At 38.5% G+C, this 23,951-nt stretch overlaps 1 protein-coding gene across 2 annotated transcripts in view; it reads left to right on the top strand.

Moving 5' to 3' along the window:
• Nucleotides 1-7,449: 7,449 nt before the first annotated feature.
• LOC145767026 (macrophage mannose receptor 1-like) overlaps nt 7,450-23,951 on the top strand; it is a 41,166-nt gene continuing 24,664 nt past the window's right edge. For both annotated transcript variants that reach the window (XM_082578755.1, XM_082578754.1), the window contains exons 1-10: nt 7,450-7,586; nt 7,914-8,015; nt 9,029-9,202; nt 9,841-10,005; nt 10,621-10,734; nt 10,971-11,084; nt 13,054-13,227; nt 14,020-14,127; nt 14,992-15,198; nt 16,090-16,209. In XM_082578755.1, the coding sequence (XP_082434881.1) occupies nt 7,511-7,586; nt 7,914-8,015; nt 9,029-9,202; nt 9,841-10,005; nt 10,621-10,734; nt 10,971-11,084; nt 13,054-13,227; nt 14,020-14,127; nt 14,992-15,198; nt 16,090-16,209 (1,354 nt within the window). In that variant the 5' untranslated portion in view covers nt 7,450-7,510. The remainder of the gene's footprint in view (nt 7,587-7,913; nt 8,016-9,028; nt 9,203-9,840; nt 10,006-10,620; nt 10,735-10,970; nt 11,085-13,053; nt 13,228-14,019; nt 14,128-14,991; nt 15,199-16,089; nt 16,210-23,951) is intronic.

The following is a 23,951-nucleotide window of genomic DNA, read 5'->3' as shown; positions in this document are numbered from 1 at the left end:
TTGTTTTTTTCTTATTGTAGTCGCTTGTTTGTTGTTGGTGTTACTTTTTTGGTTACAATAAGTTACCAATGGTTTTTCAACTGATTTGATTAGTATTGAGTGTCAGTACTAACATATTCAAAATCTTTAGGAATCCTACTTCCGGAAAGTGGTTATTTTCAAGATAGCTTCCAAGATGGCCGCCAAACCATTAAACAAAACAGTAAATTGACCATAACTCGGTCATCATATGACCAAAACATGTAACTTTGGTGTCTATATCTAGGTTTTTATACCCTGTGAAGTCAATGAGATTATTCTCAGAATTGTTGAATTATCTGATAGCCTATAAATTCAATATGGCACTCCAAGATGGCCGCTAAACCATTAAAATAACATAGTAAATTGACCATAACTAGGTCATCATATGACCAAAACATGTAGTTTTGGTGTCTATATCTAGGTTTTTATACCCTGTGAAGTCAATGAGATTATTCTCAGAATTGTTGAATTATCTGATAGCCTATAAATTCAATATGGCAATCTAAGATGGCTGCCAAAACAATTAAAAATGTACAATAACAATGTATTGTTTATTAAAAAACCCGGTAAATTTCTATCACAGAGATTTCTATATATATATTTGGGTTAACTGAGCAGGCATAAAGAGCTCATACGATGTGGTCATGTAGACTCTTGACATAATCAGCGTAAAGAAAGCAAATGGATCAAGTATTACTAATGCTCCTCGCTGTCACTCTCGATGTCATCGTCTGTAATTATGTGATTGCTGTATGGACACATGAACCAGTTTGGCATGGTCCACATCCAGCATGGTATGGTAGCACATATCTCCGGCAACTACAGTGAGGTGAACACGATTCGCAATTGCAGTGATCATTTTCAGTAGGTTGTCCGGGGCAGCTTTCATGTCCGTCATGATTGGAACCATCTGATTATTGTCTACTTTCCATCCCCAGTCTAGAGCATCCATACCATCGTCAGTAGCCTACCCATCCTGACCATAATCTGGTAGTAAACTCTGAGGCAGTGGAATTTGGTAAAGGTTGATGTAGGTGGCAAACGTTCAGGGTGAACAAAGGATTTGGCTGTTTTAATTTTCTTGACCAATGTATTGTATCGCTGTGTTTCTAGATTACTACTGCCATCGTTGCCAAACATAACGGTCATAGCTTTGTTTCCAAGATCCTTAATTTATTTTATTTTATTTATTTATTTGCATCAGGCACTAAAGAGACAGGCCCATATTCATAAACACAACACAAGTCACAAAACACACAAGGTAAGCATGATGTGGTCTGTCTGATTTGGGAGAATAAAGCAATTTGCACATTCTTTGATTATTGGTTGACTTTTCACTAGTTTCTTGAAAGCGTCTTCTTCCCGATACCAAATATCCTTGACGTTGAATCACAACCGGTGAATGCATAAATGAAGAGAAGCTGCAAGCATAATTATGTCTGGTCCGATGATTGCTTTAAGTTTGTTGATGTCGTGTATCTTGGTTGCGTAAGCCTTTTCGGAGCGGAAGTAAAGGTCTTTAATGTCTGGGTCAGTGTCAGCATAGCGTAGTATCAATATTAAAAGGTCCGTGTCTTCATTAAAGTCGTACTATGTCGATGAGGGCTGTCCATCTGCCGTCTTGACGATGTCAACATCTGCATCACCTGGAGCGTTCCTCACATTGCAGCTTCTATTCCTCAGTTGAGCAGAAATTAATCCTTCCTTGTTGGAAGCTCGAGGCAAGAACTGCTCCTTCTTTCCAATGAACTTGGTGTCTACAGTAAAGTGAACAACCGGGTGGACGTTCATGCCGCGTCTTTGATGGGTATTGTCTTTGATAGACGGACCACCATATGCATCAAAGACCACCGTTGCTAAGCGATAATGACGAATGGTAAAATCTGCATACGACTGTGCAATAGACCCATAACTGTCTCCAGTTTCAATGGCACTCGATGCAACAAGAACCCTCCATCAAGGACGTAGTGATCGGTTTTCGAGGCAGATTCTTTCACTACTTCATAATCGGCTGACATCACACTGCTGGCATGTTCTGTGATGGCAGTAGCTATTTGAGGCTTATCTTCTGCAAGAAACAGGGTCTGGATGTTACGTGGCTGTCACAAGTAATACTCGTCTTCCTCTCAACTGGCCTGAGTTTTTGGGAAATGACAGCAACAAAACTGCGTCATATCAACTGGTTCAACAAGCTGTGATAACTTCAGTCGATCCAAACTTGTTTACGATTGTTGTAACATCGTTAGATACAGCTCTTAACAATCAAACATTGGACATGTCTGAGGTTTCCCCATGTGATCACGAAGAGGCAGACACCCGTATGTTTCTCCATGTGAAACATGGAAAATCCGATGCCATAGTCAAAACAGTAGATACTATTGTGGTAATTATTGCAATTTCGTGTTTTGACAAGTTAGAAATCTGTAAACTATGGGTTGAATTTGGAGTTGGAGAAAAAACTCGCTTCATTCCAATCCATGATATTGTTTCATCTTTACCTCAATCTCCGATGATTTGCGCTTCTTTACCTTTGTTTTATGCTATCACAATCTGTGATACTGTTTCGTCTTTGGGAAAAAAGGCTTGGGATTGTTGGATGCTTAATCTTACCGCAATGTGTGGCTTATTTAACTCTGAATTTCTCAAGCTCACCTAGTTCTATAAATGACATACAAAAGTATGTCATAGCTCTTTATGGCAATGGTCCTACTATCACGGATGTAGACGAATGCCGTTATATGATGTTTACCAATGGTTGCACTATTGAAAAGCTGCCACCAACGTCAGCTGCTCTGATGCAACATACACGCAGAGCGATACATCAAGCTGAAATGCGGAAATCAAGCCTCGTAAATGTTCAGCAACTACCTTCTCCTTTAGCTTGGGGTTGGAAACATAATGATGCAAATCAGCTTGTTCCGTTTTGTCAGTCTACTTGTGGCTCTCGATGTTCCTGTATAAGAAAAAATCCATAAAATGCACAAGTCTTTGTTCATGCGAGTACGAAACATGCAATTCGACCACAAAATATCCAATCCTCTCTGATGTTTCATCTTCAATCCACATTGACGTTTCATCTCCAATCCACACTGATCATTCAAGAAATGCTTTTGACTTTCTAAACTCTATCTTGTAACTTGAAGAAACTTGTCGTACACGGATTTTTTTAACATCAAATTACGTATGGTAGGAATTTAACATCGAAAACCGCTAGTTTTTTCGTCTTGAATTAACAGTGTTAAGACTCTGACATTGCATCATCTGGGGTCGTGTATTAATTTGATTTGTAGATCATAATTAGGCCTACATATTATTTTAAATTTTAAAGTGGCATGACCAAAAGGGAAATTCACCCCTGGTAGCTGCTCTTCTGGTTATTCCCTTGATGACGTCGTTATCAGGCCCGGATTTAGGGGGGGGGGCAGAGAGGGCAGGTGCCCCGCCGACTTTTGAAGGGCCCCCCTACGTGGAAAAAATGTGATTTTATGTTGTTATTATTTTTTCTCTCAGCCTTTGAAGTTTCTGCAAAATGTTGTGCAGTGCAGTGCTGGATTAATGCTGCTGTAGACGTAGAGGTGGCTTTTCGCGCCGTAGGCGCCAAAATTTTTTTTGTCCGGGGGGGCCCCCGATCTAAAAGTGCCCCGGGCCCCCCATCAGCTAAATCCGGCCCTGGTCGTTATTGCGTCATACTGTACTGGAATTATTGTTATTGCTTGCAATTGTAAAATTTTAAGCATTTGCAAAACTTATAAAGGGAGTATTTGATCGCTTTTTTCGGAATAAACTTACCTTTGGTTCCTGAATTTGAAGTTGTCTAGTTTTAATAATGTAATGATGACGTCATAAAGATGCAATCATGACGAAACTACTTTTAGGAATTGTGAAATGGTTTTAGTAACCGGTATTCCAACTAAAACCAACAGCAAACGACCAAAATAGGTTAAAAAAGCAAAAAAATATATGTGATGACGTCACAATGACGTCATCAATCAAATTATTTTGTGTTTATTTTGTCTCACTTATTTGTATGTGCTTTTTAAGTTAAAATATACAAAAATCAAATATGTAATTGCACAAAAATGACGTAAAAAGAGCTGAAACGTGATTTCTGGGGAAATCCCCGATTTGGGGGTGATCACGTGGCCCAAAAAGTTGCGGCACCCACTAAAATCAAAGTTGGGTTAATCAACTGTAAAAATATGCAAAAAAACAACGTGTAACACGTTTAGCCTAAAGATTCCCCTAAGGGCCTGCACTAAGAAACAATTGACGGCTAACCTTCGACTCGGAGACGGCACATGATGGTGGTGATTGCAAGGGCATAGAAAAAAGTGTTTATTTTTATGCAAAAACTTAAAACTTGCTTAAGAAAAGTCATGTTTTATTTTGAAAGGTAGGCTAATTTTTGTAAGTCTTAGGCTACATGTTGTCTCAAGTGCTGCTCCATCACAAACCTATTAGAAAAAGCTGGTGTTTCTGTTACTCCCAATACTGAAGTTTTAATAATATTGTATTGTTTTTGCGTCAACTCAAAGGCTTTATGGATGAGCAATTTACAGGAGATTTGTAAAAGATATTTCACAAAGTAACCGATTCCGTTTGAAAGGGCTACGTCGGTTTTAAATCCTGTAATAGTACAAAAATGATGTAGGCTAAAGGTGCAAACGTTACTCTCTACATTCATGTTTTGTTGAAGTGTTGGTACAACATGGAAAACTGAAAGTGCAATCCTTGATAAAAATTATTTACTCGAGTCACTCTGAAAGATTGATTGAATCTTTATCCTCGGACTTGGAAAGCATCTTGCAGAGCTTAACTCTGGCAGTTTCGCATACTTGTAGAGGCTTTGAATCACTGACGCAGGCCCGCGGTCACCGACATTGACAGAGTGAAGTTTCCGATTGTTAAAGTCTTGTTGCCTGGGATTTATTCCATCCATTAGATGCCGCTTAATGAAGAGCAGTCCTTAACGTGCGTTGCTCAAGCGCACACCCCGAGAGTCGAACCAGCGCCGTTTGATCTTGAAGCTTCTTCGTTCCATAAGTCAAGCGCTAACCAACTGAGCTATCGGGGCGGAAAAGAAGTAATTGCATTAAAAATTTAGTTAGATATTAGTCGTGGTAAACAGCGGAAGTCGAGTGTTGTAGTAAAAGTTGTGACTTTAACTCATATTTTCCTGAATCTGAGTTGTTTGTTCATTTTTTCAAGATAGCTTTAGATAAGTGTATTTGAAATAGAATAAACGAAATAGAATAAACGTTTTTTCAAAAGAAGTTATTTTTTCAAGAAATATGAATGATTTTACTTCTGTCAGTTTAAACTGACACTAGGAGGATATGGGTTAAGGGTCACTAAGAGTCAATGTTAAGCTTTAAAAGTTATGTGACCAGTCGTATTATATTGTACGGTACCGGTACGCTGCACCTGCAATAATTATTTTACAGTAACTGCTTTACTTTCTCCACTGGTTTGGCACAACTGATAAACTATAATAGCGTAGAAAAGAACTCACGTAAGCTACTGAAATTTGAGTGGTAGGGGAGAGTGGGGCACAATTGGACAAAAACAATATTTTTTTCAATTGACTGTAGTATTTAATATGCATTACCTAAGTGTTGTTTCACTGTCTCATTTTGTTAACAGTGTGATACTTTGTTATTGTGCAAAAGTTGGATTTTGTTAGACTTTTAATATAGACGGGACTTCTATTTTACTATTTTTTGTCCAATTGTGCCCCACTCTCCCCTAGTTGATAAAAAGCACCAACTCAAACAGATCGTTCCACCCAAAGTCTGTAGACCCACACTCCCGAGTGATCTAAGATTTCGATGTGTTTTTAGTTCTTCTTCTTCGTCGTATGAGCTGTTCTTCCGGACTATATGTTTGGGCATGATGTCATCAGCCACTCGACAGTCTCGTCATCCACGGCCTTCAGTCCAAGCGTTCCATGTGGTGGTTGATGGATTGGGCAGTCATGGACGACATGGTCTACAGTTTGGTCTGTGGCGCCACACTCGCATCCCGGTGAGGGAGCCAGGCCCCATCTGCACATGTCTGAACGAAAGCGACCGACGCCGGTTCGTAGGCGGTTAAGCCGGACCCACGCAAGTCTTGCGAGGGACATTCCTGGAGGGTGGGGATCGACGTCGGGTAGGAAATCATGGAGTCGGGAGGTGTTGTTTTGCCACTCCATGTTCCATGTGTAGTTCGTCCAGTGTGCCGCACTTATTCCAAGATCTTCAACGTTGTTCAGAAGCTGTCGTGCGGCGGGCACAAATGGGCGTCTTGATTTCAGTCGCTGCTGTCCTCCAGGTAGGCGCTGGAATGTACTGTGGAGGAGGTGGTCGGGGTCCAGTGCGCGACGAGCAAGGGAAATCATGGCTCCTTTACGGCGAAGCTCAGCAGGTTGGATGCCTGCAAGGATGGGAAGGCAGTCCGTTGGAGTGGGACGCAGGCATCCAGTCACAGTGCGTAGTGCGTCATTGATGGCGGTGTCAATGTGGCGGGTGTGAGAGCTGCGGCACCACACTGGTGTGCAGTACTCAGCGGTAGAATGGACGAGGGCCAAGGTAGCTGTGCGAAGGGTTTTCGCATCAGCTCCCCAGCCGGAACCCGCCAGCCGCCTCAAAAGTGCAACGCGCGCCGATAGTTTTTTGCGCAGTGACTCCAGGTGTCGTCGGTACGTGAGTGACCTGTCCAGGGTTACGCCGAGAGTTACGGTTACGGGTTACGCCGAGTGAGTACTTTTTAGTTCAATTTTGCTTTATTCAGCTAATTGAATATTTTAGGATTGAAAAAGTATCTTTCAAATCTTAATCTAGGCCGTTTTACATGGTTTACTTGTATCTGAAAATATTTGCACTACTGAAGCAAGTCGAAGTCGCTGTAGTTGACAATAGTGATGTCTAGGACAACAGTAGCCTATATCCTGTTAGCTAACAATATTTTTTGCTGCACTGCACCGAAACCGCTTTTATCAGACAATAATTTGCATCACACTGCATAATAGGCTACACCGTATCAACCACAAGCGCCGTGAAGTGGTGTACATTAAATCCTCACTCGGGCACCAGTTTAGCATTTAAAATAGTTGTTTAGTTTTAAATTTTGCGTTAAGGTGTGGTTCTGTACAGCCCTGGAAGTGAGTTCCGAGGGCGTTAGCGCTGTTAGTTTGTTTACAGAGACATTCTTCTTTTTCATGTTCATTGTAGGCCTACTAATAGACCACATATTTTTACTTTTAGTTCAATTGAATAACTGATTGGTTGCGTGTGTAGAGACTATAGTATACATTCTCTCAACGAGCCTGACATGTAGACATGGTGCAATAGCCTACGGTATATATTTAGTATATTGTATGAACGAATCAGTTTTAATAACTGGAATGTTAATGGTGAAGGGCTGCAACCATTTGTTCCTTCTGACAGGTTAGGTTTGAATAAGGCTGAAATAACTCAAGTTTTTCTTATATTAATAAGTCTAGCTTATTATGGCAAGCTGGGCCGATTCAACGTTTACTGCCTTCTTGGTCATTATCAATATATTTTGTTTGGTTTATGTTAAAGGTGAGTAGCCTACTAATGGACTAGCTTATACATTAAGATTTTGTAGGATACCATACAGAGTAGTGATTATAAGAATGCAATTGACTAAATGATTGTTGTCATCAAATTGCAAGTTTTATTTGTTTTTTTCACGAGTAAAGTGAACTCATTTTTCATTGATTCAGTGAACAATTTTCCGTTCTCCTACATTTTATATTCCACTTTTGATCGTAATCTTTATAAACAAAAAGCCTTTTGCCAGTCTATAAATGGCAACAAAAAACTAGCACGCAAGTTTTGTCCAGTTGATAAATAAATTTTTAAAGAATAAGTCATGCTTCATTTCAGGTGGTACGACCCTGTTTCAAGCGACTGCAACGACCCCAGCAGCAGCAACTGTAGGCCTAATATCTACTCGAACAACCGCACAAACTGATCTCAACAAGACAGGTATGAAGGCTTTCACAAATTCACATTTTTTCATGATTATAAATACAAATGTCTGTTAGATTTTCTTGACAACCTTGTAGGTTACCTCTCATGATTAGGCTACTTACAAAAAGTCTACATTTTAGATCATGATGTTGACAAGAAGCTGTACAACGTCGATATGGATGTAGCTTTCTCTAGTATCTCGAGTTCAAAAGTTTTGCATTGATGGCAAACGCACTAGTTTGTCATTCAAAACATTTTTTGGCTATTTATTTTTATCCTGTTTTCTTCGTATTCATCATAACATTGCCGACACGATAATTTAGTGACATTCTACCTATTATAATATAATTTTTTATGCTTGTGCAAGGAAGAGCTCAATCAGTAGACTATGCCTAACAGTTTTAAGGTTGAATACACCAACAGCGTATCTTTAAAGCGGCCGATTAAGCGAACTGCTGCCTACTTATTTGATCGAGAAAAGTGTGCAGGAAGTTATTCGGTGGATCAGTAGTCATGGATTTCAATCAGCGGATTACGACTGATGCATGAGAAAAAAGATAGGAGTAGATGCCAATTTGCTTAAATCAGTAAATGTTTCATTGCTGATGCATTAAACCCTAACTCCATGTTTTGACTCGAACGCAAATTGAATAAAGATACAGGCTTCGCGTAGTAATTTTGAAGGGGTCTAACTCCACGGATAGGAACCTTAAAACCTGAGATGATCGCGTTTGCATCCATCCTTGATTTTTTTATAGACTCCTTTATTTGGTGGAAAGAGATTTTATCACTCGATGAAAATTTATTGTTTAGTTTCAATTTTTTTTTTCATGTTGCACTCAGTCCCATCATTGGTACCGGACTCAAATTAATCCCTCAACGGCGCTGGATGTAATAACAAAAGCATTTGCCAGTTCTCTATTTAGTCTATCACATTGGTACAGATAATCACTTTAAGTGGTATCTCAAACAGAAGGTTTAAATTACGTCTTTAATGTCAATCAACTCTTCGTTCTATTTTGTTTCAGTAATTTACACAATTGGTGGTAACGCTGGCGGAGATCCTTGTCTATTTCCTTTTACTTTTATGGGGGTAAGCTATACATCTTGCACCACAGCTGGAAGATCGGACAATCTAAAATGGTGCGCTACAACATCAAACTACGCCAAAGACTTCATTTGGGGAATTTGTCCCGAACCAGGTTAAACAATTTTTTATTGATTCTTTATGGAGTGTGCAATTTTACATCTATAGTATGCATGCTGCAGTTGATGGACGCTCGTCGCTCACACTTACACATCAAAACAAACCGAATACTCATTTTTGAGCTCTGTTATACGCAATTTCAAATTTGCGTTTCCACCTGGAAAAAAACACAGTTCTATTGTCTATTAATTTGAAATGTATGAAGTAGGCTACAGCTCTAACTCAAACCCTTGAAACACAATAGTTGAAATATAAGAAAGATATAAACTTTTGTAAGCGCTTTTCAAAAACTACGTTATACAGTGTTCTTTCTCAAAGCAAAACATTTAAAATTTACAGCTTTTACCTGACGGCTATGCCATTTAGTACGCTATAATGTAGGCTAAGCAGCTTCATTTCAAAAATTATGGAAATGTACCGATTTGTAGAAGTAATTAAAACTCTAATCGAACGAAAATGAAAGACGCAATATCCGAGTTTCACCCTTATTTAGGTGCATATCCACTGATGAGCCCAAACAAGAGTAGGTAAAACTCAAGTATGGAGTCTGCATTTTGGTTCGACTGGGGCCTTAATTATTTCAGAAATTGTAGCCTAATAATTCTACCACATGTTATAAGCCTTCTGTTTCAGTGGACGGTTGTGGTGAATTCTGGATCGAGGGACAATTTGGAAAGTATTGCTATCAGTTCAACTTCCAGTCGTCGCTAACTTGGTTGCAAGCTCGTGATGCTTGCAGGCAGCAAAATGCTGACATGTTGAGCATAGTTGATCCAAAAGAGCAAGCTTGGATTGCAGGTCTTATAGTCTGAAAAAAAGTTTTTTTTTAGATATTTATGCATTTGGTATGTTTCAACTTCTCTCATCGCTCCCAGTTCTCAGTAGCCTATTTACTGTAGATATATGCGTTTTAGAAATTTGTTTATCATCACGAAGTTTTATGCTTTCTTTTAGTAGGCCTGAGCTATTATATTTTTGGTGTTGCAGCCTGATTTTTGTTCATTTGAGCTATGTGTTGCACAAGTCTATTTTTCTCAAAATTGTTCACTATTGTTTACTAGGGTCATTTGGTTCTTTTGTGTAGCCATAAAAGCCCTAGGATTTTATTTTGTTGCACAAATACAAGCGTGATACATAAGTTAGTAGGATTTCTTTTTTATACAATTTTGTCATGTTAAAATTAGTCAGTCTAGCAGTTAATGTGTAAAACATTTTGCAAAGATAGTCTATTTTCTCAAACTACATCCTACTGCTCTATCTCTTATCTGCTTGCCATGTAGCCTATGTAGGCTACATTATTTTCATAAGATGATTGACATCTGCGTGTAAAAATAGTAGCCTACTGTATACAAAAAGTAGCTATAAACAAGCTTCCTTTCTTTTTTCCAAAAATAACTTTTGTGCTCTAACTAGGCCGGATACACATAGTTACCACTGTGATGTGGCTTGGATTGAGTGACATGACTGTAGAAGGAAATTGGGAGTGGAGTGACGGTTCACCTCTGACGTATTTGAACTGGAGAGAAGGCGAGTCAACAACCACTCTTAGTATCCGACCACTCATTTACAAATTATGAAAAATGATTGCAGCATAGACATGAGTTTATAACATTTGACAACTAGCTCATTTGTCCTTTGATTTACACGTCATAAATATTGTATCAAAAGCCACAAACATATCTGAAAGCTTAAAAAAGTCATATGATAGTTTCAAACTTTAGCAGTCTCCCTTATGTGCTGAAATTTCGACTTTTTATTTCTAGGACAGCCCAACAGTTACGGAGGAAATGAAGATTGTGGAGCTATCATTACAAGAAGTGGGATGTGGGGAGACACGCCTTGTTCAAGACACTTGAGTTTCATTTGTAGAAAAATAGGTATGCAGCAGTATATCGTTAGGAGCGGCGAATATCGTGCTCTCCTGATTATTAATACATCAATTTCTGCAAAGATGAAACTGAAAACCTATGTTGAATTACTTTAGTAGTCACAAACCAAAAATTTTCATTTTTTTTCGCTTTGTGCACAAGCAGTACAATCTCTCTCGATGGCGCTTTTAAGTAGGATGGGTAATTGGTTGAGTTTGTTGATCAATGTATCAAGTTACATGTTTTTTTACCATTTAACTCACTAAAACATTCTGGTATTGCTCAACTATAAAGTACATTCTATGTAGATGGCTCTAACAATCCAAAATTGCGAGCAGACCTAAAACTTTATACGAGTTTAAAAAAAGCGTTACAACACACAAAATAATATAACCGTTTTTATCCGTTTTTTGTGTTCCCCTGCACAAGTGAGATGTTTTGTCTATATATCATCATCATCATTTTCAGCCTTTGAGAGCCCACTGCAGAGCGTAAGCCTTCCCCTTTTCATGCCAATTTACATGATTATGTGCTAGTTGGTACCAATTGGTTGTATTGCATTGTTTGTTAATGTCGTCCCTCCATCTCACTTTTGGTTTTCCTTTCTTCCTTTTGGTTTCTCGTGGTGTCCATGTTGTTAATTTTTTAGTCCATCTATTGTCCTGATATCTTGCTATATGACCTGCCCAGGACCATTTTAGTTTCTTGAATCTTGATTGTGCTTAATATATCTCGTAATTTCGATTGATTTCTGATCCATTCGGCAGTCTTTTTATCTCGCCATGTTAAACCCATCATGATTCGTTCATGTGCTCTCTGCATAGTTCTTAGTTTAAGTGTTAATTTCTTTGTGAGGTTCCAAGTTTCTGCACCATATGTAGCGGTTGGAAGGATGCATTGATCGTAGACTTGTTTCTTGAGAGAAAGAGGCAGTTTTGACTTAAATATCGAACTTGCTCTTCCGAAGGCTTGCCATCCAAGTGATATTCTTCTTTTGATTTCATCTTCTTTATTGGAGTTGGTTGTAATTTTTGACCAAGATATATATAGTGATCAACTGTTTCGATAGTCGCTCCGTTTAAAAGAATATTGTTGCCGATGTCTGCCAGTTTGTTAAACATAACTTTCGTTTTGTTAAAGTTCATATGAAGGCCAATCTTTTTGCTTTCTGTATTGAGTTCACTTAGCATTGTTTGTAGTTGTTTAGGTTGCTCAGATACTGTATAAGCAACTTGCTCAGATATAAGCAGGTTGCTCAATATATTGTCTATATATAGCTATACGCTAATATACTTCTGGAAGCGGATTAACTTTAAATACGGTATTTGAAAGCATGAAACAAAGAGGCAATTTTCTGCGTTTGTTTAACGATGTTATTACGTAGCCTGCTATGAATTGAATGAGGCTGTTCACCAGGCAGTTAGTTAAATAACATGATATACCTTCTTCTGATGCAAACTAAGCTAGCTGAACTATCACAAAACTAACTATCGGAATTGATATAGTTCAGTAACGTAAGTTTTGCGTTATGGTTATTGCCTCAGTGCTAGTGCATTGCACCGAGTCACGTGGGCTTGATTACGTTGTGCCTCTCTATAGCTGTGACGAGAACTCGTATTTATTGCAGCAGGACTTGGTAACCCATACAGTGATTTGTCACTTGTACACATAGCTGTGTGTCAAAACCTCTTTTCAATTCTTTACGTTGGTGGGTTTCTGTAGCTATTCTGCAGTACCTTACAGGAATAAAAGCAGTTTATCACCTTACACACCTTGTGGTAGTTCAGCTTAGTTTGCACCATAAGAACGAATATCATGTTATTTAACGTAGCTTACTATTGTAATATATACATGTTTTCAATGTCATATTTTCGATTTCAAATGAAGTTTTTTTAGATGTTACACTAGCACGTGTAGCCTATATACTGTATATAGCCTTTTGAAGATTATAATTGGACATTTTTTACAACGGTTATAGATGAAACGAAAGCCAATAATAATCAAGTGACGACTGCCGGTCCTAATATTTCGAGTGCTTGGGTTTTGAATGTTGATTGTTATACTGGGTATGGAGAAGATTACAAAGGAAATGTATCAAAGATAGCAAATGGAAACTCGTGCTTAGATTGGGCCACCCAGTCCAATCCTTATGGTAAGATGCTGTAGATTTAATCTTTTAATTGCAGATCTGTATTATTTCTGAGTTTAAACAAACGTTTTTGTTTCACTAAATAATGGTGATAAAAAATAATAATATAGAAACGTAACTTTATAAATTCAACAATAGGCCTGGCCTAGTAGATCGCCGTCAGTAGGTCTAGTTTAGTATGCCTAGTTATAGACAATTTCGTTTTGTCTGCAGCATGTTCTGTTGATACTTGGTCGAACTAAATATACTTCAATTTATTTTTCTACTGTAAAAGAGATTATTTGATGCACGGGAAAGGTGGTAGAAAATCAGGCCAAAATGGCTTCGTCCGAGTGGTTAGCGCGTTGGGCTCGCAGTCGAGAGCCTGCATGTTTGACTCCAGCCACCCGCATTTGCTGTTGTTTCTCTGGGCGAGAAACTTTACGATAATTGCCTCTACCCAGTGATCGATTTCGAGTAATGGGTAGTACCAAATTTAAGTCATAAGCAGAGTAGACAACCGGAAACAGACATTGCCGTCGGCTGCAGCGTGGGTCAGGTGTACGTCGGAAGGAGTACAGCGATGCATAGCGCTCATGTCCGCTTTCCCGCAATGCAGGATAAAGATATAACAAACAAACAAACAAACAAAGCCTCCCGTTCATCTTGTTTGGAGTCTTTTAGTCTGGTCACTATGCTTAAGCAAGCTTCATGTTTATCAATGTGGTACTTGACTGGTCAACAATTTGCCAACTTGTCCGGTCTCCATTTCAAGTGTCAACATTTTCACATTTTAATTGTTAAGTACCTTTACAGGTTTAACAGGAAGCAATTGCAGAAATCCAGACCATTCCCAAATGCCCTGGTGCTACACGGGGACATCCTCTGTAGACTGGGGGTATTGTGATATCCCAACTTGCAAAGGTAATTCAATTTGTTGTTTTTGTGTTCATGCCTCTGACTTGTGTTTGCATGTCAAACATAGCAGAAAGTCCAGAGAAGTGTAGAAGCGACAAAACGCAAAGCTATTATATGCTGTGGACCAAACTATAGAATAATAAGTTGAAAATTTGGCAGGCTACGGTTGCAACACTTTTGGAAGAACTTTAAATTTTAACAAAAATATAAAAAAAAGTAATAGAGTGTCGGAGAGAAATGTTTAAAATTTATGAATGATAAAAAAAGTAACAAACAGTTGGTTTGCTGTTCGGCTTTGGTACGTTATCAAGAGTGTTGATTGTCTTGAGGGACACACTCTTAGGCTACTGCTTTTAACTTGGTTGTTATATGATAATGGTTTGTGGGAATGAGAAATCTTTGGACAGACAGTTTCTTTGAAAGCTTAATCCTGACAGTTTCGCGTACTTGTAGAGGATTTAAACCACTAGTTGGCCTGTCACCGAGTTTGACAGAGTGAAGTTTTTGGGTGTCAAAGTGTTGTTGTCTGTGAATTATTCCATCCACCAAGTGCCGCTGAATGGAGAACTGTCCTTGAAATGCGTTACTTAAGCGCACGCCACGAGGGTCAAACCAGCACATACATTGAGTCTCATTTGAAATCTCATATTAAATGTAGGCTATAGCAAAACAATAAAAGTCATAATTAGCCTACTAATTGTTGATTTTCGCATTTTTTGATGTTATTCTTCTCTTTTTTCTCTATTCAAATACTTTGTCTTGCGAAGTGTCAGCTATGCAAATAATTTAACCAAAAAGCGAAACTCAAACATTTAAACTCTTGATGTAATCATGAAAACTTACACTTTGAGCTAATGCATTCTTATACAGGAAAGAAATACTGCCAAAGTGGTTGGAAATCCCTTGCTGGTCGTTGCTTTATGTTTGGCTGCACAATACCTTCCACATGGACAACTGCTCAGCAAATGTGCAAGAAACAAGGAGCGACGCTGGCTAGGATAGCCACCAAATCAGAGCTCACGGATATATTAGTGTGGATTGCGCAAATTAAACCTTGGCTGAAATACCACACAAAAGGTAAACAGAAACATACTTGTTACTATTTTTTCTAGTTGTTTTTTGTTTTTGTGCTGGTATTAAAATCTGAAGCCGTCGTTTGCGATTGTGGCAATATAATCAATCAACAATGCAAAATGATGATTCTAAATTATTTACTGTATTTTAGCAATAACCCAACAAGCAGTAGCATCCAGTATAGTCACTCTATTTGTTACAAATCTTAACCAAATAGTGAACTGATCTGACTGGATGTGGTAAAAATATCTACCAAATCGAGTGAAAATGTGGGTAACAACATCAAACTATTGACCGTCCAAATAACAAACATTTCAATAGTTTTTTTCGTACAAAACTTCATTTGTTTTGTTTCGAATGATCTCTTGGTGATTGTGTTACTCTGATATGACATGAATTGATCACTCCAACAAACATTTGTAAACTTTACCATATTTCATAGCTGAAAAAAGCAGTTGAGTTTATTGATCCATAACAAATGGTTGCAAGTCCTGGCCCGTTAACATGATGTTTACATGACCGCTGATAATTATATTATTAAAATTGTAAATTTATTAACTTTCTAATCGTTTTTTCTGTGGTTAAAATCCAGATGTCCGACTAAAGTCTGAAAGCAATACACTTTGTATAGCAGAAGAGTAGTTAATGGTGTGGCGAAGGAAGACATCTGTTCCTAGGCAAGGTATCAGGGAGCGTCAAAGACTGTACAATCAATGTAACAATGTACAGTTGTACACTGTACATTGTACACAGGGTAGTACAATAATGGTTCACACATTGTCACGAGAGAGGACTCGCAAATATTATGTTTGCTGAAAATCCTAACTATGCCTCTGTTTTGCTTTTGTATCATAAAAAAGTGGGAAACAACTTTCCATGTCTTTTTTTCCCCAGACATCAATACGATTTGGCTTGGCTTGAACGACAAAGCCCATGAAATGCAATTTCAGTGGGATGATAATGTTGTGCCTACGTTTACGTTTTGGGCTAAAGATCAACCTGATGACGTGTTGGGTAAGTTCGATTTAGTTAAACTCTGTTTGATAGAGAACATGTTCATCTTGCGGTCAAGAAACTTTCTTAAGTATTTCATGACAGTATCACTGATATGTAGATTGTAGATGGTTTAAAAATGTAAGGATCTTCAAAATTGGGCACACATTAACTTGTGTAAAAAGGAATGAAAACATAGAGGGTTATTTTCATTTTCATTTTTGCATAGCGAAACTAAAACGAAAGTGTACCTGCTCCAGCGTGTGATATGAGTAGTGGAATAAGAGGCATCTCGAGCCCCCATTCACCATGCTGTGACTTGACAAAAAAACAAACCAAGAACCACTCATGCAGTGACAATGAATTGTTGTTTGTTTCTATGATGATGTCAAGGTGTTGACGTCACAAAAGGTGTTGAAGTGGAACAGTCCCACTTTGTGTAAATTTTCCCGCCAAAAATTCAAATGTAAAAAGAATAAACAAAGAAATTAGAGTATGATTCAAGCTCCAGGGTAGCCAGATGTATGGTAAACATGTTCCACATGAGTGTTCAAGTGTGACAAAAACCACTCATGTATAACAATGAATTGTTGTGTGACAATGAATCTTTTTGCGAAAGGAAGCCATCATAAAAACATCATCATAAAAACATCAACATTGTTCAAAACTTTTTTCACAAAGGGAAAGAACACCGAACGATTAGTCTCAACGCACATTATTTGGTGGTGTTTAAATATCCTAGAGACATCTCTCACTCTCAGATACTTCATTTGGCAAAGCAAGCTTATCCAAGGCAAACGGGTGTTCTTCAAGAAGCTTTTGCAGACGCCACATCTAAACCTTTCGGTTATTTACTGTTGGATTTTAAACAAAGCACCCCGGAAAAATTTCGTTTGCGAACTGACATCTTTCCAGGAGAAACCAATTTTGTATACGTCCCCATTCCTCGATGATGACTGCCGGTTTACAACGACACATCGACACACTAACCTTTTTTCTAAAGCGAATCCTAACACGAGTTTAAATACCGAGGTTTAGTCGAGATTTATTCTAACCTCAAAAAATAAAACGTAAAAATGAGCAGGTCTTGCACAGAATGTCATGCTCGTTTTAACAACTGGGAAGACCTAACCAAACATGAAATGAGGGAACATCGTGAGAGGGGTTTTGCCCATTCTGTGACAGAATGTACAGGTGGTAGGCTACGACTGTCTGATCAAACACGTCAACAACTGTAACAAGCGGACTCGTGTACCGTAAGTATTCTTTTGTTGATTTTCCTATTATTAATTGTTGTTTTCACCTATTTCTTGTTAAATTGGGAATACAAATAACCAGTGTTGTACGTTGACGCCGTCAATTTGACGGCGTCAACTTTTTGTTGACGCTGAGGCTAGCGCCATCAATTGATTTTTCAGTTGACGGAAGTGATAGCGCCGTCAACTATTTTGCCGATTTTAAGCGTCAAGCGCTAAGCGTCATTTTTTGTTTTCATGGAAAATCTCGTTTCACAATAAGAGTTTCACAATGTATTCTGGCCAGCGCGACTCATCCGAATTACCGGCTTTTGCGTTGGTTGGAATGGCTCCCTGGAATACATGCGGAAGAAGTTCGCCAAATGGTGATCACCCATGTATTGAGAACGAGGGATCAGAGACAGAAAGCGAAAAATCCATGAATGGCATAGCGGACGTTGAATATACTTTATTTCAAGAGCTCTATGCCCCTGAAAAGAGCGATGTTGGTGCAGTGGACCTCGTTCCGACCTCGTTAAAGGATTTATACATGCTAAACTATCGGTACCCGGTCAATTGGTCGAAAGACAATTGGTCGACAGTCATTTGGTCGACAGACATTTGGTCGACAGGACGTTTGGTCGACAGACATTTGGTCGACAAGACATTTGGTCGACAGGACATTTGGTCGACAGGACGTTTGGTCGACAGACATTTGGTCGACAGACATTTGGTCGACAGGACGTTTGGTCGACAAGACAATTGGTCGACAGACATTTGGTCGACAAGATATTTCGTCGACAGGACATTTGGTCGACAGAACGATTCATTTTAGGGTTAGGGTTAACTAACCCTAACCTAACCCTAACCCTAACCCTAACCCTAACCCTAACTCTAACCTAACCCTAACCCTAACCCTACCCTAACCCTAACTGTAACCCAAATGTCCTGTCGACCAAATGTCTTGTCGACCAAATGTCTGTCGACCAAATGTCTGTCGACCAAATGTCTTGTCGACCAAATGTCTTGTCGACCAAATGTCTTGTCGACCAAATGTCCTGTCGACCAAATGTCTGTCGACCAATTGTCTGTCGACCAAACGTCCTGTCGACCAAATGTCTGTCGACCAAATGACTGTCGACCAAATGTCTTTCGACCAATCGACCGGCCACCAAACTATCACAGCACGCTTGGAACAGTGATACCTTTCCAACTAAACGTTTTCAACTTGTTTTTGAAATACAACACACCAATACCAACCAGCGCTGCTGTGGAACGCATGTTTTCACTTGGAAAGGACAATATGCGCAGGGGCGCCGGAAACGGGGGGGGGGAGCGGATGCCCTCCTGCTCTCAAATTTCTGTGGATGGGGAGGGAAGAGGGGGCAATGGTGCTCTTTTAAGGTCATGTAAGCTACTGCACACTTTGCAATATAACAATTTATGCTATTCGCTTTTAGCCTAATTACAATGTTCTATTTTTGCTTCAAAATAATATTCACGACACAAAATTCTCCATCACAGTAAGTTATATTACATCATTATAAAATAGCATGATGCCCTTCCGTGCCATTGTTCTTTGTATAGCGGACACTTGTATCATTACTCGATAATGAGCTGATAGATGAGCATTATCGCTATATCTTATCTTAAAACTTACAAAAAAAATTGGCCTTTCAGCAATAAAAGTGCCCTTTTTTCATACTCTTGCCCTTCCAGTCAAAAATCGCTCCGGCGCCCCTGAATATGCGTCCCAAACGCAGCAGATTGTCAGACAAACGTTTTGAAATGCTTGTTTTTCTGCAAGGAAATAACTATAGGCTGAGCAGCTAATTACAATACAGTCTCAAAACATAATATCTGCTCTTTATTTATAGCTATTGTTAGCCTGAACTTGGTTGAAATATTTCCGTTTTATGAGACGCTGGCAAAAAATAGCGCTAGAAATTAGCGCTGACGCTGACGCCGTCAATTTCTTCAAGAGCTTACGCAGTTCTTTACGCCGTAAAGTTTTTAGGCAATTCGCGCTGACGCTGACGCCGTCAAATTATTTCAATGACGCGTACAACACTGCAAATAACTCCTGAATATTGCAAATTGAGTACAACTAACGTGTCAAATCAATTTTTTTTTTCAAACCTTTATCAAATCAAATCTTTAATCTTTTTTTTTCCTTTGGGTGAAATCTTTATGAATCTGGGTGAAAATGGCCGGTGAAATCTTTATTTTTTATTCCTTGGGTGAAATCTTCAAGTCAAATCTTTATTTTTTTTCCTTTGGGTGAAGTAAAAACGACATTTAGTTTTAAAGTATGATTGATTCTTAGCGATTGAAGTAGTATGCAAACTAACCGATTACTTTCACTTTTAGAGTGTTCAAAACCATGTGGCAAGGAGGCCTCGTCAGTTTGAGGTTCGCCTCATTTTTCAACTTCAGTAAGTTTGAATATTTTCTTAACTTTCAACGTCTGACACCCTTTTCAAAGTGTCAGTAAATTGCTACATTGGTTGAAGACGTTTTTGTTTGTTTTGATTTATTTTGCTGCTCGGGGATATGGCAACCGATTGTATTATCCGAGGCGCGGGGGGCAGTAGCCTATAGGTAGGGGAGATGTGGGACCAATGAAACAAAATGGGTATTTTTTCCGTTGTCGCGCGTGATTTTCGCAGTACAGGGCTACTTAAGCGTTTGAGGGAAGCACATCTTCTTACTGTATTTATGCATAGCTAAGGCTTCGGATTGGACCACAGATTAAAAAATTATTTCACTTTTTAAAAGTTCACTTTTTTGTATCATTGGTCCCACCTGGGTGGGACCTTTGCAACACACCATTGGGACCAATGAGACAGGTTTACTACTTACACGAAAACTGTACTTTTTCTGAAGAAAGATTGCATTTCGTGTAAAACCAAAGAACAAGAAGTTTCTAGAACGAACATGGACAGATGGAAGAACGAACAAGCTGATTCAATACAAAATTGTTTAAACAGTAACAGTTGGCTGGGGAGGGGTCGTCACAGACAGCAATGTGATATTGTGACAAGTTTATTGCAAATTTCAAAACACCACACAAGCGTTTCGTTTTGGCAACAGAGGTTGGGTCTGGCAGAAGACATACAATATCACAATGAGACACATAAGCCACATTTTCATTTCCTGGGAACACAAAACAATCCTTCATTTTGTCCGATGTTTTCTCAATTTAGTTTTAAAAACTCCATTTCATAGTCATTATCTTGATCAGGTCCATGTGCAAGCCGGCCGATGAAATGTTTAAATTTAACATCTGCATTTGCATGAACTTTGGCCACTACATAGGTTCCAGCAGAAAGACAATCAGGAATTATGTTTTGCAATGCATTTTCTTTACATGAAACATCACTGGTATCGGTGCAAACACTCTCAACGTCAGTTTCTAGATGAACTTCCACAACACTGCTTGTGTTAGATTCTGAAGATTTTCACAACTGATTTACGTTTTCGTGATTTTTTCTTTCTTCCCTTTGCAACTGCTTTTGGATATGGCCGTATTGAAGATAACAAAATCGAATCATTTTTTTGTAAGGAAGCTGAGGTACAAGGCTCAGTTTCTCCTGTTTGGTGATGCTCATCAGAAGTTACAGAATTCTCACATTGTAGGCTACGTTTCCAGAAATACCTAGATTGATTTGGAGAAATTCATAAATTTAATGAAGTGTGACAACACTTCAGAAAATGGCTCATTTTTCATCCATCCTTCAAGTATCTGCCAAAAGTGGTATGATCAAATTTATGTTTTTTGGCAGCTTTTCTCACAGATAAGTTATATTAAACAATGTCATGCAAAGCATTATTTGAAGCTTCATTTGAAAAATTCCTTTTTAAGCCTTCGGATGGCTTTAACATAGGCATTTTCTGCAAAAAATACTTTCAAATTCAGACAGGGACCTTTGAGACATGGTCTCAATTAACAGTGTCTCAAAGCTCCCCCATCTCAAAAACTTTGAATTAAACGATAGTTTCACAAAACTCGACTTATTATTTCTCATAAAGCCTACCAATCTTGTAAAATACCTTCCTACGTAGTACATGAAAAACTTAGCATTTGCTATAATAAACACTTGAACATAATATTGAAAGTTTTCCAGAAGTACTACATTTTACTTTTGCCTGCCAAAAACATACTTTTGTCTCTCATTTCTGCATTTGCAACAACCTAACTTTCAAACCTCGTGGCAAAGAAGGTTTATGTAATCTCGTTCCAATAACTATCAAAAAAAAAGTTAATTTTTAGTAGGGATCAAAAACGAGCTGTGTTGTATTGGTCCCCTTGTATCATTGGTCCCACATCTCCCCTATCACTCTTGAAACAACTCTCCACTTTTACGACTTAAAACAGTTAATTTTGTAAAGTTTATGTTTATTTTTTTATTTTTGCAGATAACCACGGGGACTATCAACCATCACCCATCACATTCAACATCTATCCACCACTTTTATTTCACTCCAATATTTTATTCATCAATAAAACATAATTCGAGATGTGTTATATGTTTCGCTTCTCCATACGACACCTAGCGAATACGTCATAGCCGAAACGTTTGAACAATGTGAATGAAATCACGTGCTGTTCAATTACCATTGTAAGGTTAGACAGATATCACAGGATCGCGATTCAAAACCTTAGTAAAAAAAATTGAAAGGTTGGACAGGTCACCTATTGAGTGTCATAACCAAAACTTTTGGATAATGTCAACCACCTTAAAATTTTGCGCTATTCAATTATTGTTGCAAGGTCAGACAGACATCGCAGGGTGTCACTGCATCGCGCTTCAAAACAAAAATTGAATTAATTAAACATAGGAAAAAAGTGTTATATTTAGTCAAGTATCGCATTTAAGACAAATTGACAACGATTTTCAAACGCTCTGACTTAATACAGTATAGATTTTAAGTTAAATAAACTTTTTTAAGACTTCCAATCGCTCGTCGACATATAGGACAACTTTTTAAATTGATCACGCAACTGCTACAAGCACATAAATGGCCACAAGGATTAATTAGCACGTCAGTCAAACCATTCTAAACAGACTTTATACCGTAAAATTTTGCAATCTTTAATCGATTCCTTAGAATTGTTTGATTGGTCCAATAAACACAATTATTGACCATCACAATTAGTGGATGGAGGTGTTCTGTTTATTTTCAAATAGTTGCATTCATCGTTGGCTTTGGCGTGTTGAGTCCAAGGGCATTGAAAACCGGCCATTAAAAGGTGTGTCGCACCAAAAACAAACAACCTTTTTTCCATCTCCGGTGTAACACAACCCAGCTCTGGCAAGAAAAGCTTTCTCCACAAACAAATCTTCAGGTGCGTAAACAAACGAGACAATCCGATGCATCCATTTTCGCATTGTGACAGTTAGCGGCGGTGTCGAACGAGGTCGAGGTATGTTTAAACCTCTTTGAAGCACTATTCCAGCAGGCAACTTTCCACCTACTCGAAAAGCTGTTGGCCTATTCAAATAGGGATGTCTTCTGGTGACACCCAACACAAACTCGAGTCCCAATGTTTCTTGAATGAATTTGTAATGTGGGAAGTATTTCGCGTGCTCCAAGTTTGGAACTTCTACAGACTCCTAATTGTTCAATTCTCCTCCTCAACATCAGCAACGATCTTTCACTCCCGTGTAATAAAAACCACTATCCATCATTTTCTTTGGACAAAGTAAAAAATTTAGAAAGTATTCTTTACAACATTTTTCATTCGTTTCAAAAGTCATCATTCTAACCTCTTTTTCCATCATGTGAGGATCAGAAAGGTCTGTCTCTGGACAAAGCACAGCTGACAAACTATTTGAAAATGCTACATAAACACTAGCTGTTGCAACACTCGATGATCCAACGAACCTATCCATATCCTAATAACAACGTCACGACAAATGGCAACCCACTACCATGCATAGCCCATACCTTATAGAAAAATAAGAAAAAAAATTCGAGACCAAATCACCCATTATTCAAGGATGGTGCAATGACACATGTCATCCTTCAACAATTTTTTTGACGTCAACACAGTGACATCATCATAGAAACAAGTGACGTCAACACTGTGGCATCAGAGTGGTTCTTGTCACGCTTGAACACTCATGCGGAATATGTTTACCATACATCTGGCAACCCTGGAGCTTGAATCATACTCTAATTTCTTTGCTTATTCTTTACAAATTTGAATTTTTGGCGGGAGAATTTACACGAAGTAGGGCTGTTCTACTTCAACACCTTTTGTGACGTCAACACCTTGACATCATCATAGAAACAAACAACAATTCATTGTCACTGCATGAGTGGTTCTTGGTTTGTTCTTTTGTCACGTCACAGCATGGTGAATGGGGGGTTGAGATGCCTCTTATTTCACTACTGATATGGCAGCACACTGGTCAATAGGAAAAGGTAGCAACATTTTTGACAAGTTAACATGTATAAACAACTATTTGAGAAGAAGATTAAATGTCTGTAGTTGGCGCAGTCCCAAAAAATAAAAAAATT

This window comes from Aplidium turbinatum, chromosome 3, assembly GCF_918807975.1.
Source record: "Aplidium turbinatum chromosome 3, kaAplTurb1.1, whole genome shotgun sequence".
Taxonomy (NCBI): domain Eukaryota; kingdom Metazoa; phylum Chordata; class Ascidiacea; order Aplousobranchia; family Polyclinidae; genus Aplidium; species Aplidium turbinatum.
Note: the sequence above shows the minus strand (reverse complement) of the source record. Positions and strands in the feature narration are given on the sequence as shown.